Source organism: Anabrus simplex, chromosome 7 (assembly GCF_040414725.1).
Source record: "Anabrus simplex isolate iqAnaSimp1 chromosome 7, ASM4041472v1, whole genome shotgun sequence".
NCBI lineage: Eukaryota > Metazoa > Arthropoda > Insecta > Orthoptera > Tettigoniidae > Anabrus > Anabrus simplex.
In genome coordinates this window covers 130,785,934-130,805,193 of record NC_090271.1, presented here as the reverse complement: position 1 = coordinate 130,805,193, position 19,260 = coordinate 130,785,934, and the positions used below count along the sequence as shown (strand labels likewise).

General features: G+C 38.3%; 1 protein-coding gene across 1 annotated transcript in view; it reads left to right on the top strand.

The window, feature by feature from the left end:
* LOC136877740 (uncharacterized) overlaps positions 1 to 19,260 on the top strand; it is a 198,367-nt gene that overhangs the window by 142,932 nt on the left and 36,175 nt on the right. The window contains exons 17-22 of the mRNA XM_068228622.1: positions 789 to 972; positions 3,677 to 4,066; positions 8,266 to 8,424; positions 8,508 to 8,636; positions 10,715 to 10,845; positions 13,902 to 13,989. Coding sequence (XP_068084723.1) covers positions 789 to 972; positions 3,677 to 4,066; positions 8,266 to 8,424; positions 8,508 to 8,636; positions 10,715 to 10,845; positions 13,902 to 13,989 — 1,081 coding nt within the window. The remainder of the gene's footprint in view (positions 1 to 788; positions 973 to 3,676; positions 4,067 to 8,265; positions 8,425 to 8,507; positions 8,637 to 10,714; positions 10,846 to 13,901; positions 13,990 to 19,260) is intronic.

Sequence of the window (19,260 nt, the reverse complement as noted above, 5' to 3'; positions counted from 1 at the left end):
AACATGACACTCATCAGAAAACCATCAATCATCCATGTTATATGGATACTTAGACAGAAGAAAGAACAGAAATCTGTTGCTTTCAATTCATGAAGCATCTGTATTCCTTAATAATGAGCACCACTATCTTCACCATATGATGGGCATTCAATACACAACTCTTTTGATGTAGTATGCAATATTCTTATTTTAGAGACTGCAGAACTTCATCTAACACACAACAAATATTTTTGTTTGTTCTTTTGTTGCGTTGTCATGCAGATTGTCCTTCATTGTGATTTTTCATTTTCATTTTTCTGTTCTTCTAAACATTTACATTCACTTCAAGATGGTTCTCTTCAGAGGAGCTAATTTCTGTAACTGCTCTTCAGACCCAAAATGTACCGCTTCCAAGGATATTCCATAATTTCATCCGGTACCACAACTTCTAAAGTAACACTCCACACCTCAAATTCGTTCTGCTAGTGTGTACTGCATGGTGATTTATCAGTCAAAATTACCTGTTAACATACAATGTTAAGCATGTATTCATGCAAGAAATAAATTTCCAATAGAAAATTGATATATCAGTCAATGTTTTGATTACTTCCTTTTTTTTTGCCTCATCCTGTATATAAAAGTATTTATTAGTAGCAATATACAGAATACCATCAAAAAGTAATATTTTGAGTATATTCAAATATGTTGGTATTTGTTTTTTTTTTCGAGTTATAGGATCTTTATTATTTGTTCATGATAATGTGATGGTTGGTGTGAATTACTGCAAATTTGTGTGATATTTGTTACAGTATAAACATCAAAGTCCGTCGTATGGGTGGAGGATTTGGTGGTAAAATCTCACGATCTGCCCAAGTTGCTTGTGCTTGTGCTTTGGCTGCCTATAGATTGAACAGACCAGTGCGTTTTGTTACATCAATTGAAGAAAACATGGAAGCAATGGGAAAACGTTTTCCAGCTGCTGTTGAATATGAGGTAAATAAAAGTATACGGTCTTGAACAAACATAACTGAAAATCTGAAGAGATCTAGTTAATGTAGATACAGGATATTTGACTGTTCACAATCTCACCTTATGAAAAAAGCCAGAAAAGTAAATGTACTAAAATCATAATTGATAAGTAACCTAGCCTACTTGTCATATAATACTGTATGATGAGATAATTTTATATTTACATTTTCAATTTCTCCTTTATACCTTATGTAAACTTTTCTTAGTTACATATTAGCAACTCTATAACATAACTTAATGCCATCAATAAATATTATCATTAAGAGCATATAGTATAGGAGTGATGATGATGAAGAGGAAATATGGGCAGATATCTAAAAATAATTCTCAAAGTAAAAACAGGCACTATACTGTTGCTCTTACAAATATTGGCCCACCCAGTAGCCATATGTGTGCCAAATTCTATGTTTTAAGTTGTTACATAAGTATCTGAAAAGTAATTCAATATGTGAAAAGCTTACGCCAATTTCACCCTATTCAACTTTTCTAAAACAATCTTACCTTTAAATAGATGAGATACTTGAATATATCATAGGACCAGCCATTTAGATCGCTAAATGTGGCCAGAGACATCTTATCGTACAATCCATTTTTCGATTAATACCACTATGTTAGGAACACCTTGGGTCTGTGTTGCCTGAGAGTAGTACCATTATGTGTGGAACACCATGGGTCTGTGTTGCCTGTGGGTGGTACCATAATGTGTGATACACCGTGGGTCTACATCGCCTATGATTAGTACCACTATGTGAACAACACCATGAGTATATGTGGCCTGTTTAGTACCACTATGTGAGGAACATCACAGATCTAGTCGGGGCCCATGATTAGTCCCACAATGTGAGGAACAGAATGGGTCTACGTTGCTTGTGAGTAGTAACCTTATGTGAGGAACCAAGGGTCTGTGTTACCTTTGGGTGGTGCCATTGTGTGTGACATATCATGGGCCTATATTACCTCTGATTACTACCACTATGAGTCTGCATTACCTGTGATTTGAACCACTATAGGAGGAACACCATCGTTCTGATTTACCAGTGATTAGTACCATTATGAAGAGCCGGTGACCTGGACTTTGGAGCCCTTTAGACAACATCTCAGAAAATAAACCATGGTGAATTGGATCCACTGGTTGTTTTGGATTCACGATCATTTTTTCATCATCATTCATTTTAGATTCTAGTCAGTGGATACATTTTGAAGTTTTAATTATAGTTTCATTTTGTTGCACCTCGTACAATTAGGGGACGATGATCTAGCTGCTAGGCTCCTTTAAACAACAATCATAATCATCATCAGATTATCAAAGAAATGACCTCATATTAAATTAAAGAAACCAGCGATGATAATTTATTGCATTGTTCATAATAATAATAATAATAATAATAATAATAATAATAATAATAATAATAATAATAATAATAATAATAATAATAATAACTACCATGTGCAGACATTTTAATTTGACGTCATTTAGGCTTCCTGCATCTGTTGTTCCATTTTACTCCACCAGATGGCAAAGTAGCCTAAGCCATACCTGTCTCGGGCAATTTATGCCTGAGTTTTAATTAATTTTGTCAGGTAGACACAAAACATCAGAATTCTATAACATCTATAACATCATACGACATACAGCATCAAATATAATTTTTTGTTTTGGCTCTTCAAAAATCTGATACCTGTGCTGGATTTGAATCCATGATCCTCGGGTTGGGAGGCTGTCACTACCACTGATCCTCAGAAATAAAATCATATTTGCGAATATTATACAAGAACTAAACAGAATGCATTTGAAGGTAGAAGTAACATTGCAGTTAAAGGCCATTGAGGCAACCTATGGTTAAATCTGAGATTTTTTCAAAGAAGGAAACCGTTTTGTAATCTTGTGTTTACAAAAATCACACCATTCTCCTACTATCAGAAAATAATGCTTTTAAGTTGCACAATTTTTAAAGGCTGTACAGACATTTTAAAAAGCTGCCATAGGGGTGTTTAACAGACTCTGCCACTCAGACTTCCCAGTGACAGCACTGCATTGTATATTTTGGACTTATTTGGTTTTTCATTTTTGATTTTTACTCTAAAGAATGTCAAAGAACCATGTATGGTTTCATCGTTATACAATTTGAACTATTTATGATGTAGTCATCATAAGTACTGTTATTTGTGAGGAAATTTTGCACTTCTCTTATGGAAAAGTTATCTTTCTTATTAGGAAAATTTCAAGATTTATTTAAAAATGTACTTCATGATGTTAGCATATTTTAAGGAGCAATAAGGCTCAGCAAAGATGAATATTTTCTACAAAAATGTCTTCATCACTTTCTATACTATAATCATTATTTCCTTTTTTTTTAGAACTGTGTGATTGTTAAGAATGGATGAATGAATGAATGAATGAATGAATGAATGAATGAATGAATCAATCAATCAATCAATCAATCAATCAATCAATCAATCAATCAATCAATCAATCAATCAATCAATCAATCAATCAATCAATCAATCAATACTGATCTGCATTTAGAGCAGTCACCCAGGTGGCAGATTCCCTATCTGTTGTTTTCCAAGCGTTTTCTTAAATGATTTCAATGACATTATCATTATTATTACTATCATTATTAAGCTTTTGAAAAATAAAGGGGTTGATTAATGTTTATTGTTCCAGGTTCAGTGCAATAATGAAGGCAAGATCATATCCTTAAAGGCTGACTTATTCCAGAATTCTGGATGTAACTATAATGAAACTGTCTTAGCAGATTTTACAAAAGATTCCCTACAGAATGGATATGATGGCTCAAAGTGGGTGATATCAGGAACAGCAGTGAGGACTGACATCCCTAGTAACACGTATGTTCGAGCACCAGGATCATTTGAGGCAATTGTTTTCATTGAAACTATCATGGAGCATATAGCACATGAATTAGAACTAGATTCTATAAGGGTGCGCCTCAACAATATTGACCCAGAAGAGACTAATATGCCTAAGTTCATAGAGGAATTACGTTCATCCAGCAATTTTGACAACCGCAAACAAGATGTGGATAAGTTTAATAAGGTAATAAATATGTTCATGAGGTGAATAAAATGGAACCAAAGGAAAGAACATTTAATTTTACATTAAGAATTTAATGTGGTAAGTACTGGTATTACAAACATCACCACTTGGCTGTGTTTTAGTCTGTTAGGTTCACTGATTTAAAAGAAAAACTGTTATGAAATCTGATCAGATTTACCATTATATGAACACATTTCATCATCATCATCATCATCATCATCATCATGATATAATAATACTTTATTAACGGTAATACCATTTTACATAACAGTAGAGAAGAATAAACGAAACAAAACACACTAAAAAGAAAGTTCAATGGAGTATAAGTAGAAAAATTTGTACAGATATATACACAGGTTATATTACAAGTAATCAAAGGAAAGTAATACTCAATTCTGGAGATTATGTAAGTGATTTCTAAATTTTGACAATGAGCAGTTAAATATATCAACATCCACTTTGTTTAGAGATCTTGACATTCGTTCAATTGGCCCATTTAATGCGTAGTTAGTTCAATCGATAGGTAGCTAAGTTTGAAAATTCTCTAGAATATCTAGTAATGCAACCCAATCTTTGAAATGCTTTCTTACAAATATTTTCAATATGTTCATTAAACGATAGGTTATAACTGAATAAAACACCAAGGTCATTAACTTGAGAAACAGGAGTTAGAATGTTGTTATTACTAAATTTGTACTGAAATGATATTTTCTTCTTGTTTTTAAAAAACAATATTATTTTACATTTCTCATGATTAAGTTTCAACCCATATTGAATACAGTACTTTTCCAGATGACGTAAATCTTCTTGAAGTTTTAAACAATCAAGTGGACAATTAATTTGCATAAAAATTTACATCATCGGCAAACAAAAGCAATTCATAATTCTTAAGTATATTTTTAATGTCATTTATGTAGAGAGTAAAAAGTAAGGGCACAAGGTGAGACCCTTGAGGAACTCCACTGGTAACAATAATTGGCGCAGGAAAATGATTCCTTATTTTAACAATCTGCAGGCGATTTTTAAGATACGAATCAAACCATGAGAGGAGAGGCCCATTAATTCCGTAGCCTGTTAGTTTTTGCAGCAAGATATCGTGGTCGACAGTGTCAAAAGCTTTTTAGAAGTCTGTATAAATGCAGTCCACTTGGGAGTCGTTCTTTGTTGCATCCAAGAGGAACTGATAGAATAAAAGAAGATTGCTACAGGTTGACCGTCCTGAAAAGAATCCATGTTGCTCATCAATAATGATGTTTCTAAAGAGAGGTCTTTTATTCTATCAGTTTCTCTTGGATGCAATAGAGAACCACTCCCAAGTGGACTGCATTTATGCAGACTTCTCAAAAGCTTTTGACACTGTCGACCACGATATCTTGCTGCAAAAACTAACAGGGGGCCTATGAATTACTTGGAAGTCTTGATCATACTCTTCCAACCCATGCCTAATAGCCCGGAAGAGATCAGTTATAAATATTGTACCAGGAACCGTTTAACGGTCTGGAACATTATTTCATTCAATGTCAAGTACTGCTACCAAAGCCAGTCGCACTCCTGTGAGACAATGATTAATGACTGATAGATAAAGTGAAATTATATTGGAGAGTGTTGCTGGAATGAAAGATGACAGAGAAAACCAGAGTACCCAGAGAAAAACCTGTCCCGCCTCAGCTTTGTCCAGCACAAATCTCACATGGAGTGACTAGAATTTGAACCACAGAACCCAGCCGTGAGAGGTCAATACACTGCCACTGTAGCCACGGAGGCTCTGGAGAGGGGGGGAGAGAGAGAGAGAAATTTCCTGCAACCAAGTGACTGTAATGTTCTTCCTCTCTCTGGGATGATTAACTGTTTGTAGATTAGAAATGGAGGAGAAAATACTTAGTGTATTCATACAGCTGAGTCACATTATTATGAATACTAGCTAATACACAGAGAAACCACTGCATGGAGCATGGGCAACAGCTAGACAGGCTAGGATTGACTCAATGATTCTGGTAGTTTGTTATAAATATCTGGAACAATCCTACCAGCTGTAAATTCCACTTTTGCTGAAACGTGCATGGTGAATGATCCATTGAACAAACATGATCAGGGTGGTTCCATAGAGTTTCGGTTGGGTTAAAGTCAGGGAAATTAGGGGGCCTATGAATTACTTGGAAGTCTTGATCGTACTCTTCCAACCATTGCCTAATAGCCTGGAAGAGATCAGTTATAAATATTGTACCAGGAAATGCTTACGGTCTGGAACATTATTATATTCAATGTCAAGTACTGCAACGGCACGGCCCTGGCATGCATTTTATGTGCAAGGAACCACAGCGGCATGGTGCGGGCAAGCATTTAGCAAGCAAACTACGTTACAAGCTCCATGCTGGAAATTAACCTCGAAGTGATGCACCAAGCACGTGCACAGCACATGGTGACATGGAAACTTCTAGAACATATTCTGCTAACTTTTCATCCTGATGAGATATCAATTATTGAAATATATCATTTTGTAGCCCATTATTTAAAGGCCAACAGCTCAAATTTGGTAAAAATTGGCCTAGGGATTTTCGAATAATTCCACTATAAAGAAATTCAATTCTGTCAAGAGGGGAGGAGGTCGAAATCGGCAGAATCGTATAAAAGAGCCAGGATTTTCTGAGTAGAAAAACAGTTCTCAACTCACAGCCGACGTGCAAACATGCTGATGTACGCAAATGTATACGCCGAGACTCGAACTCAGTCGTCATGAAGTACAACTCTACGGTAACTATCTTTAACGGACATATAATACAGTGTTCGTCTTGAACTTAGAAACTTTCAATCACTACGATACTAACTTAGATTTCTCATAATTTTTAAAGTGTTTACAAGAACGCGTGACATTAACTCACTTTACGGAACTTCATATTTGAACTGCAACTCGAGTGAACTTAATTGGTTAAAACTTGTACTAATCTTAAGAGTTAGATTAAATTGGAACATTCATGGTTAATAAACGTGTGCATATTAAGACAATTTTCTGATTGACCAATTAAACACTCAGTCTATTGAAACAAACGATTTCATAATAGTACCTTAAAATACGTGTTTAATGACAGTTTATTGAAATTTTAATATGGCTAAACTTTCATCGCGAGTGTATAAGATTGTGCCGCATTCAACGCTTTACAACACTACGGCTATCGGAAGTTATAAATATTCATGAGTTAGAACATTTCGCTATTGTGAATAAACTTTTGTATTAGCCATTATTCTTACAACAAAAATGGAAGGTCAAGTGCAAAAACAGTGAGCCCCACAATTTTTTCTCATCTATTGTCACATTCTCCCAAATGAATTTTCTTTAGCTGATAGTGAGTTTCATAAACATGTAGAGCAACTACAGAATTAGTTCCAATAAGGAGAGTTATAAAGGAAGTGCAGAAATGGTTACCACTCTCTCCTCTCTGAACTGATAAGCAAGGACTCAATACCAGAGGAGCAAATGAAGAATTTTCTGATAAAGATTGGGTCAGTTTGAATATTGGTAGAAGAAATTTTCCAGGCTTTAGGCCATGATCCAATTGGGTTCCTAACTCCTGATTCATCAGAGACTGCATCCAGTATTTTCTACTGATCTATCAGGTAATTTATTTTTCCTCTTGTATCAGTGGAAGAGTGACAGGGGAGGGGGATCACTGGGTAATTAGTCTCTCTAAGAGGTACTGTGCTATCTCAAGTTTAAAAATACTATATTTGGAACTATTGTAGGGTACCAAGCCAGTAGACAATATTTCAGTATAGACCAAGTAGTGATATTTGTAAAGCATCTGATAACTCAGGTCCAAAGTACTTGTTTTCTCACACTTTATGGAAAGAATAGAAATATCCAAGGTATCATTTATGGTAAGGAGCCTCCAAGGCTCAGGCAGCAGTGCACCATCCTCTTACCACTGGGTTGCCCCAGAAGAGTGCAACAGACTTTGGCAGCCAGCACAATTTCTATCCTCACCTCTAGATAGGGGCTTCATTCATTCCATTCCTGACCCGGTTGAATGACTGGAAACAGGCTGTGGATTTTCATTTTCATCATTTATGTTAAATCAGGAGTGATGAGGATATATTGGATGAGATAAGAGGACTTGCTTGTTGGTGACTGTTTAACTATCATTATATTACTTCTTGCAATATATGCTGGATCAAAATTTCTAATTCATTCTTTTTACAAACAGGAGAATCGATGGAAGAAACGAGGAATCTCATTTGCATCCATGAAATATCCCATAATTTATTTTGGAGGATATTATTCACTTGTTTCAATCTACCATGTGGATGGGTCAGTAGCTGTGTGTCATGGTGGCACTGAGTGTGGACAAGGTATCAATACTAAGGTGACCAACCCACAGGATTTGGACAGTAATGTTACCTACTACAAAGTAAATGTATATTCTTCCAACATTCTTATACATTACAGGTGGCTCAGGTTGCTGCTAAGTTCCTAAATATTGATTTGGACATGGTGACAGTGAAGCCTGCTAATAATCTGACTGCTCCAAACAGCATGGTTAGCGGAGCCAGTATCACCAGTGAAGCTTGTGCTTACGTAAGAGCATTTTAATTAAACAGTTTAAAAGAAACTAGGGCAGGCTTTCTCACTTGATCTTCTGGCTTCTAAGAGCCACTGGCCGTGATGAATTAAGTCTGGTCTTTGTAAAATATACTCCATCTTCTTTATGCTTCCCTCTCTCTCTTATTCTCCATTAGTGCTTTATTCTGGATCTTTTCCTTATGTTTGGAAGCAGGCTAATGTAATACCCATTCATAAATCCAGTGACAGACATCTCCTCTACCCCTTGAAACAAACCCATTTTAATCATATCTATCCTCTCAGCACTGATAGAATTTTACACTCTCACCTGATGTATCTCACAGCCCCTTTTCCCATCAGATGAACAACACGGTATAATGGTGGGTAAATCGTGCCTAACAAACCTATTAGCCTTCAACCAAGATGCTACCTCCACCATCGCTAACAAGACACAATTGGATGTCATTTACATTGACCTGGTTTTAATATTATATGTTGTTTTTAATAAGACTAAGGTTCTTCAGCAGCTGAAGATTACCCATACATAGGGTCGAAACCAGTACTGCAATGTAAAATTATTTTAAGTACCTTATAATAAATAATTGTATTGATTACGTGGAAAGTTCCTATCTTTATATTTGTTATCGTCGGAATCATCAATACGAAAAATAAAGGGTAATTTAATGGTCGAACTAGAGTCTACTTTAAAGGGACTCATTGAAAAAACTAACAGTTGTGTTTTTCTGGGACTATCTAAAACTATACAGATCAAGCTTTTAGACTCAATCTATTCCATGCACCTTCAGTTGATATGTGATGAGATTTCTCTGAGATAACCTGAACAACCATTACAGTCATCCAAAATCTTTACTCAGTTCATTTTTGTAGACGAAAACACACATCCTGCCCTAAAATTCCATCCAGTTGTGGAATTTTTTGGGACACATTTCTAAACGATCTCATCTAGTATGGCTCTCTGTTTGGAAGATTTGGAGAAAAACGTGCAAAATCCTTCTAAATTGCTATTTAAAAAACCTTTCACTTTGCTTGTTTTGGGTTGCACAGCGCTTGCTATACATGTTCAATTAAAGGACGTTGCGATGAACACGGCCTTCATTCTTGCCTGTACACCTGTGTGTTGACCCCTTATCATATTTGAACCACCGGCCGAGTTGGCCGTGCGCGTAGAGGCGCGCGGCTGTGAGCTTGCATCCGGGAGATAGTAGGTTCGAATCCCACTATCGGCAGCCCTGAAAATGGTTTTCCGTGGTTTCCCATTTTCACACCAGGCAAATGCTGGGGCTGTACCTTAATTAAGGCCACGGCCGCTTCCTTCCAACTTCTAGGCCTTTCCTACCCCATCGTCGCCATAAGACCTATCTGTGTCGGCGCGACGTAAAGCCCCTAGCAAAAAAAAAAAAAAAAAAATATTTGAACCATCATAGCTCTGAGTTATTACTTTTCCAGGGGACTTATTTACCACCAGGTTATCTACTTTGGCAAATAAAGCTTAACTAATTCCATATATACAGAAAGTATTTTTCACATCAGATCCTCAGTGATGGTATCCTTTAAATGCTATCATCATTGTATATCCAAATGGCAAAACCAGCTGATAAGGGCAGCCTTAAGATCTCAATTTTCTCTTCTCTTTTCTGTCAAAGTTGTCAAGAAGGAGGTGTGGAGGAAAAAGTACTGTCACCCCCTGCCTCCGACCTAACAGTCCACTAGCTGCCACTGTTAGTAATCCAAGATGAAGAATTGTGAACTTAATGAATCCTTGCTAATCTCTTATAAAAGCTGCAGTTTAATAGTCCTGACATTGTCCTGAAACTAGTTCTCTTCATAAATCAAGTAAATTACTTGTAACTCATTGAAAACCAGATTTATTTCAGTATTATACTTTCATATCACTTGATGCAAGTACTGTGTGTACTCTTCCCTTGTGCATTGTTCCTTCACATCTTTCAATTCTATTCTCTCATAAACAGAGTAAAAATTACATCTTGTGCATGAATATAAAGTTATTTTATAAAGAGTTTTTCAGAGTAGGCTTATGCCATTTTTAACATATTCCCATGGTATTTTTATAGGCTACAATGATATGCTGCCAGCAGCTGCTGAAACGTCTTGAACCAGTCAGGAAAAGGCTAGGTGAGCCCACCTGGAAAGAACTAGTGGGTAAAGGTTATGAAGATGGCATAGATCTCTGTGCAAGTTATATGTAAGTAAATGATACAGTACTAATTTATCGATGTACTCTGTATCTTTATATATGTACCAGCTTTGCATTGTGTCTGTATAAGACAAGTGGAGTTTTGAAGAGGAATTTATTATCTGTTAATACACAGCTTCTAGTTCAAATAAAAAAGTATTCATAAAAATAAATGCTTCCTCATACACTTTGGTGGTATTTACTTCACTTATTATTGAGGTAGTAGATGTTTGTTTAGCCCATCCACTGACTGACTTCTGTAATAAGAATGGGCAGGAAACTACTATTTCTTGACTGAATATGGACCCACATTCTTTATTTTACTTGGAAATGGGCAACTAGATACTTTACCGCAAACTACTACTACTACTACTACTACTACTACTACTACTACTACTACTACTACTACTACTACTACTACTTCATCATCATCATCATCATCTCAACAGCTATCAGCATATGGTTATTAAGCCTCTTCCAACTTGTTTTGTATAACTGATATTGCTGTTCTTGTTTTTATTGCCATCCTGCATCCCTCTGGTCGAAGTTTCTCCATATTTGTTTTTTCCAGATGTTTCCAGACCTTCCTCTAGGCCTTTATGCCTAGTATAGTCTGATCAACGTACCAGTACATTCTTGGAGGGCTATCAGGAGCCATTCTTTTCATGTGGCCATACTACTTTAATTTACTCAGATCTATTACTACTAGCAAGCTCCTTTTCAACCCAAGCTGTAAGCATATAGGCTGTCTTATTTTGTCCCTTGTTGTCTTCTAGAGGCAGGAGTATTTTGTGATACAAAAAAGAGATTTAGTAATGAAAGCTAAAAAATTAATAACATACCAATCACATTTTTGCATGAAAATACATATACGTATTAAAATATTAGACCTTAAACATACCTTCACATTAAATGGACTTAATTTAATGAAACTTCTCCCAAATACAGTTCTGTACAGTATACAATACATTATACAACCTGTCATTTTTTGTATTTTTTTATTGAATCATATGTATAAGATGATCCTATTATACTCAACAATTGTGTCATTCACTTCACATAATGATAAAACAGTTTACATGGCTTATTGTTGTAACTGTATTGAAGAATTAACATATTATTAACAAAATCAGGAGTGAGTATATTTCTTACTTTGGACCACTGAATCTGCGTTAAAGAAAATACACTCTCAGCATTGCCATTATGAACAGAGCCTCTGTGGCTTAGGTGGCAGCGCACTGGCCTCTCACCGCTGGGTTCCGTGGTTCAAATCCCGGTCACTCCATGTGAGATTTGTGCTGGACAAAGCAGAGGCGAGACAGGTTTTTCTCTGGGTACTCCAGTTTTCCCTGTCAAATTTCATTCCAGCAACACTCTCCATTATCATTTCATTTCATCTGCCATTCATTAATCATTGCCCCAGAGGAGTGTGACAGGCTTTGGCAGCCGGCACGATTCCTATCCTCACCGATAGGTGGGGCTTCATTCATTACATTCCTGACCCGGTCGAATGACTGGAAACAGGCTGTAGATTTCATAATTCCCGCATCAAGACCACAGATCTGTCAAGATGACGATTCAATAAGTTTTGATGCCTGTTCTCCTGATGAAGCTGGGAAATAGACATGAGTTTGTCAGGAGTTGAGAAGAAATGGATGTAGAAGAACTCAACTGATGAGGCAAGAGCGGTTCCGTTTGAAGATAAGTGTGCATGAAGATGTGGGGATTTTTCTTGTCCTTTTGTGTTTTCATGTTTTTCCTTGTCTCCTTTTCCTATTCCTACTTCTTCCCACACTGACCTATCATTATGTTTATTGTTTTTGTCTCTCTCTCTCTCTCTCTCTCTCTCTCTCTCTACCTAAAAAGGTTTCCTCTCATAGATTATGTGTTTCTATGAACATTACATAGTCATTAATGACTGAGTACACACTGAAAAGAAAGTAGATTGATCCCATATGTCACTCAAGCATATGAGGCTGTGAGTATTTAGTAGAAATATTTACTGGCTACATCAGTAGAAATGGACATACGATAAGAGCTCATGAGGCTGAAACTGGCATGGATATCATTGGTCATTCTATTTGTGAGATTCCTGGCAAGTTACAGATATCACATTTTGCAGTGGTGAAATAGGAATGTCAGGTAGTTATAAAAAAACCCACCTTGACCAGGAAATCCAAAAGAATTAACTGATAAGAACCATTGATGCTTTCAACATGTGGTGAAATCAAACCGGCAAGCTTTATTAGAAACGATGGCCACAGACTTTTGATTGGCACCTAGATGAGATGCCAGTACTTGTACCATTCACTGAGAGGTGTTTGTACTTGACTTCCATGGGTGAGCTGCAACATGTAAACCAAAGATCACTAAAGTGAATGATTTGCACCAATTACATTGGTGCAAAACACATTGCCTGTGGACTTTAGCATCATGTGGAGTGATGAATCATGCTACACATTGTGGCAGTCTGATGGATGTATATGATCTTGGTGAATGCCAGGTGAGCATTACTTACCAGAGTACATTATTTCCACTGTGAAATTTGGCAGAGGAGGCATTATGGTGTGGGCCTGTATTTTTAGGTTTGGTCTTGCTCCATTGCTCCTAGTTCCTCGAACCATAAATTATGAAACTTATCACACAATATTGAACAATTGTTTGCTACCACCCTGAGGCAACAATTTGGAGCTAGCCCTTTTCATTTTCAACATGACAATGGACGCATTCATAAGAGGAAGGCCATAACTGAGTGATTTGTCAAAAAGGGAGTGATTGATATGTAATGGGTGATCTACAGCCTTAATCAACACCCATTTGAGAACCTCTGGGATGAGCAGTGATTGACAGCCAGACCAGACTGCACCAAGATGGCTACAGAACTGATTGCAATGTTGCAGGAGGAAATACAGTATAGTGAAAGTCTTCTCAAAATAGTTAGGACTCTGGTAGTGGCAAAAGATGAACCTGCATTATCATATCATCTCCATTTAAGCTAGCATCTATGGGTGTCTAGTCATTAATGACAATGTACTGTACCAGTATATTTTCATTTTTTGTTGCAGGTCTCAGGCTTCTGATGCTAAACCATATGCTGTAGAAGGTGCAGCAGTGGCTGAGGTAGAGGTGGACGTACTGACTGGTCAGATCATAGTGAGTCATTAAGAAGTACATATATATGTTTTTCAGTTGGCTTAATCATGAAATATAACACTTAGAACAGGACCATATTTTAGTCTATTATTTTATCATCAAAGACAGTCATACAAAGCACTCTCTGATTCATTGCTTCATATAACTCCTTCCAAAAATCATTAGCCTGCTTTCTTTTCTAATAGGTACACGTAAAGTCAAATAAGCTACAGCCATGTACCACCTCTCTCTCTCTCTCTCTCTCTCTCTCTCTCTCTTGCTCTCGGTTGAACAGGGTTCCCCCTCCTCCATCTTCTCCTACCTCCCCTACTGACAGATTTGTGTTAGCAAGCCATGGCCCTGGTCAACAATCTGAAATCAGTCCAGTATCAGACATGGGAGATAATGGACTTGTGAAACTAGAGCGCTACTTAAGATACGTATATATAACATTTTCAAAACAGTATTGAAAGATTGAATATGAAACTGGATAAATAATGAATGCACTGAAAACCAAACTGCAAACAAAGTTCAGTTATTCCTTTCTTACTAATAATTTATAAATCACTTTTCTTTTCTGTCCTTTCCATGCTGGACTTTGTTGTCCAGAAAATCTTTGTACATAGACTTACATTCCTAATCGTGTCTCAAATGTCGAACATCTTGCAATCACGTTCTTTCCATGATCTCTATTGACAGCATCAACAACATGTCAGAGCATTATCATCTCATTTACACACCATTTCCATATTTTCTTCTTTTTGGTATTTCTGTATTATTTGTGTCAAATAATTTTGTAAAAGCCACCTATAATTGGAGTGTGTCTCTGTTGGTGGCACAATAAATAAATAAATAAATAAATAAATAAATAAATAAATAAATAAATAAATAAATAAATAAATAAACAGACAGACAGACAGACAGACAGACAGACAGACAGACAAATATCCTAGTTTAATTTCAACAATATTCTAAACCATATCAAACGCCTTGGGACTACAGGCCTGATGGCCCTTCCCTTACCAAATGACTGCTGCTCAGGCCAAAGACCTGCAGATTGTGAAGTGATGTATGGTCAGCACTAAGACCTTCTTCCCAATTTATTAGGGTCGGCTCTTGGCCAAGTTTTACAGCTGTTTTCCCTTCCTGATGTCAAGCCTACACAGGAGGGATGCATTTACTATAACGTGGTTGATAGCATGGTGTGTTGTGTTTATAAAGACAAATACCCAGTCCTCAAGCCAGAGAAATTAACTATGTGCAGTTAAAAACCTTGACCCGGCTGGAAGTTGAATCTGGGCACATCTGCACTGAAGGCCTGTATGCGGTTAGTGTGAAGAGCCCTCTTGGGTGCTATTCTTGGCTATGTAGACCATGGCTGTTCTAGATCACAGCTGCTATCTGATCATCAGTTAGCTCCTCAAAACTGTTCTTACATAGGCTGAGTGAACCTTGAACTAACCCCTTAGATCAGGGCCTCTCAGGGTGCATGCACCAGCACATTGCACTGTGCACAGTGCAAAAGATGACTTTGCTTGGTTGACCAGAGTGCAGACCCCGCACTCCTTGATTTGGAGCAACAGTACTGTCTCTCTCTTTCCCCATGCCTGTCTCGCTCACTCCATCTGTCTCCCTCTCCCTCACTTGCTCCATAGCGCTCCAAATCAGAGCCAAGTTGAGCTGAGCTCAGCCGAGTAGTCCAGAGACGAAGCCTTGGTCCAAGCCGAGCCGAGTGGGACCAATGCACTGTGCCCAGGAACTCTGTGCCTCAGTTTGCATGCATGAGATTTTGGGCATTTGAGAGGCCTTGCCTTAGATCTTGGTTGGCAAATTGAACTTCTCACCTCCGAGTAAGAGGCAGGCTCAGTACTCCTAGACTGTGGGACTGGCAACAATTATATTCAGGCATGCTAAATTATATATACAAATGTTTTCTATCAACAGTATTTACACACCTACAACTAACACCTTCCCAAAAGTATGACAAATCATCATCTGGAGAAAGGTGATGCCAGATGGAGGAATGATAATGAAACTCCACAGCCTGTTTCCAGTCATTGGACCAGGTCAGGAATGGGACGAATGAAGCCCCCTTCTAGCAGGGAGGATTGAAATTGTGCCAGCTGCTGAGGCCTGTCGCAATTCCACTGGGGCGATAATTAATGAATGACAGATGAAATGAAATGATATTGGAGAGTGTTGCTGGAATGAAATATGACAGGGAAAACCAGAGTACTTGGAGAAAAAACCTGTCCGGCCTCTGCTTTGTCCAGCACAAACCTCACATGGTGTGACCGGAATTTGAAACACGGAACCCAGAGGTGAGAGACCGCCGTGCTGCTGCCTGACTCTAGATGGAGGAATATAGACCCAAAAACAGGACTGTTTGGCCTAAGACTGGTCATCTGGCCACCCTAGGTAAAAGTAGTGTTATTTACTGTATTATCTATTATTTTAGGCCCTATTTATTCATCTGTTTTTCTTTTTAAGAGATTGAAGTATAGGAGTATAGGAAGATGTAGATTACAATGGATGGACCTGGTTAAAGAACAGCATAAAGAGACCAAGAACTTATTAACTACAACCAGGCAGCAACTAGACAAAGGGAAATGATGATGATGATGATGATGATGATGATGAGTAGAACTAGTTAGATCCTGAATGAATAATCTTCCTTTTAATGTTGAAAACATTTCTTAGCAGACAAAGTAGGGGTCCCCATAGGCCTACTACGAAAAACTTAAAATTAAGCAATTTCCTCAATTGTGGCAAACATTGAAGGGCTAAAGGGCCTGGAAAGGTTTCAAATTGTGAGTCTTGGATAGCTCAATCAAACAAAAAAAACAAAAAAAATATTTGAAAATCACCCAGCCTAAATGCAGTTCCGGAAAAACAGCCTAAAATCACTTGTATTTTTTTATTAATTTTTGTTTTGATTCAAATCGTAGCCAAATTAACTTATTTAAAACATTCTTCCTGTAATGAATTCCTTGGTTAAATACTCTGAGGCTCTTTTTTATTTTTGAAAATTGTCCACACCGAATGTAGTTACAAGGGCTTAAGTGGAACTCTGCATTGACTCATATTAGCCCTCATAGTGGCATTTAAGTGAAACAATGCATTGACTGTCTGGCTCCATGGCTAAATGGTTAGCGTTCTGGCCTTTGGTCACCAGGGGGTTCGATTCCCGGCTCGGTCGGGAATTGGACGAGGGCTGGGTGTGTGTGTTGTCTTCATCATCATTTCATCCTCATCATGACATGCAGGTCGCCTATGGGAGTCAAATCAAAAGACCTGCACCTGGCGATCCGAACATGTCCTCGGACACTCCCAGCACTAAAAGCCATATGCCATTTCATTTCAATGCATTGACTCAATTTAATGCTCATAGTGGTAGAAAGGGGCAAACTGCTAATCAGATCAGTTGGATAATGATGATTAAGAAAAGGATTGTAATTTTTAGGAATAAATAAAGAATAATATATTTTTATACTTATATTTTATTTAGCTAAAATTTGTAGCTCATATCCCTAGAATGTTTTCAACATGGAGTTGCTTGCCTGAGTTCCTCTGCCATTTTATCTGGTGGGATTGCAGATGCAATCTGCATTACATACACTGAAGAAAATGGAAATTGCAACACCCAGAAAGAGTGGCGCTACATTGCTGCAATTGAACATGCAGGATGAGTGTTTGGTTGTGCTTCGATGATTACACTTTCAGGTCCCACTGACCGCAAGTTTGGACAACAATCAATACAGAATGTGCCCACCATCAGCTGCAATACATTGATGAATTCGTCGAGGCATGGAGTCAATAAGGCCTGGATCGCTTCCTGAGGAATTGTGGCCCATGCTTGCTGCACTGCATGGGTCAGTTGTTCCAGAGTTGTGGGTGGCTGAGGACGGTTGGCCAGTTGTCGACCCATCATGTCCCATACATGCTCAATAGGACTGAGGTCTCGGGATCTGGCGTGCCATTCTAAGGTTGTGATCTTGTGGAGAGCTTCTCTGGAGATGCGTGCAGTGTGAACCCGTGCATTGTCCTGCTGAAACATCCCATTAGCAATGTTCGCATCATAGGGACAACCACTGGATTGAGTACCCTATCAATGTACTGTCGAGCAGTCACAGCGCCCTCAACAAGTACTAATTGTGATTTCACATTAAAGCCAATAGCTCCCCAGACCATAATGCTTGGTGTTGGCCCTGTGTGCCTCTCAAAAATAAGATCTGGGTGCCCCCTCTCCCCGGTACGTCGGCGCACACGATTCCAGCGATCACTGCGGGCAAGACAGAAGCGCGATTTATCACTAAAGACGACTCTATGCTGTTCGTCGACCCACGTCGATCTTTCTCGACACCAGGCCAGCCTTACACGTCGCTGTTGTGGTGTCAATGGAACACCTTCTGCAGGGACACAGGCTTGTAACCCAGCTGCATGCAGGTGATTACCAACTGTTTGTTGTGTAACGTGGGGTGCCACAGCTGCTCAGATTTGCGCTGCTGTTGCATGGGTGTCCATCCGGACCATCCGAATGATGCAGCGATCCTCTCTCACAGTTGTCTGTCGCGCTGGGCCTGGGCCAGGTCTACGAGTGTGGGTACCTTCATTTGACCACTGCTGCCATACACGTTGCACCGAAATGCCTGTCGGCCAACACGTGCAGCGACAGTCCTTAGTGATAATCCAGCCTCATACAGCCCAATTATCCGAGCCCTCTCAAATGGCGACAGTTGTTGATAGCATGCTCTTCTCTGTCGTTGAGGCATGTTTGACAGGGAACACTTCACTGCACAGACTGTAAGTCAACTACGCTACACCAGAGTCCGTATACTGGAGTTGATTCCTCCGCGACCAATCATGTGGGGAGACCTATAGCAACAATCCAATTGGTCTGAAACTTTGATCATTTACATACCTACATGGCTTCGTTCCAAATCTTGAAAATCAACACAAACGACCAATGCCTTCATGGTGTTGCAATTTCCATTTTCTTAAGTGTATGTAGACTTTGCCTAATTTTTTTTGGCCAGATGTCTCTCCTGTCAAGTACAAATGAATGGAGGACTGCATTCAACTATTATATCATTGTTGCACTTCAAAATACCGTTATGTGACAATGTTATTGGTGAAAAAATGACCCACAGCATGAATATCACTTAGGATGGAATTTTGTTGGTGGTGGGCATGCAATACTGAACCTTAAGTGACAGAAACATTTTTGGTCAGAATTAAAGCTGATATACATCCCATAGCCGATTTTCTAGGCAACATCCTGTGGGTGGGGGT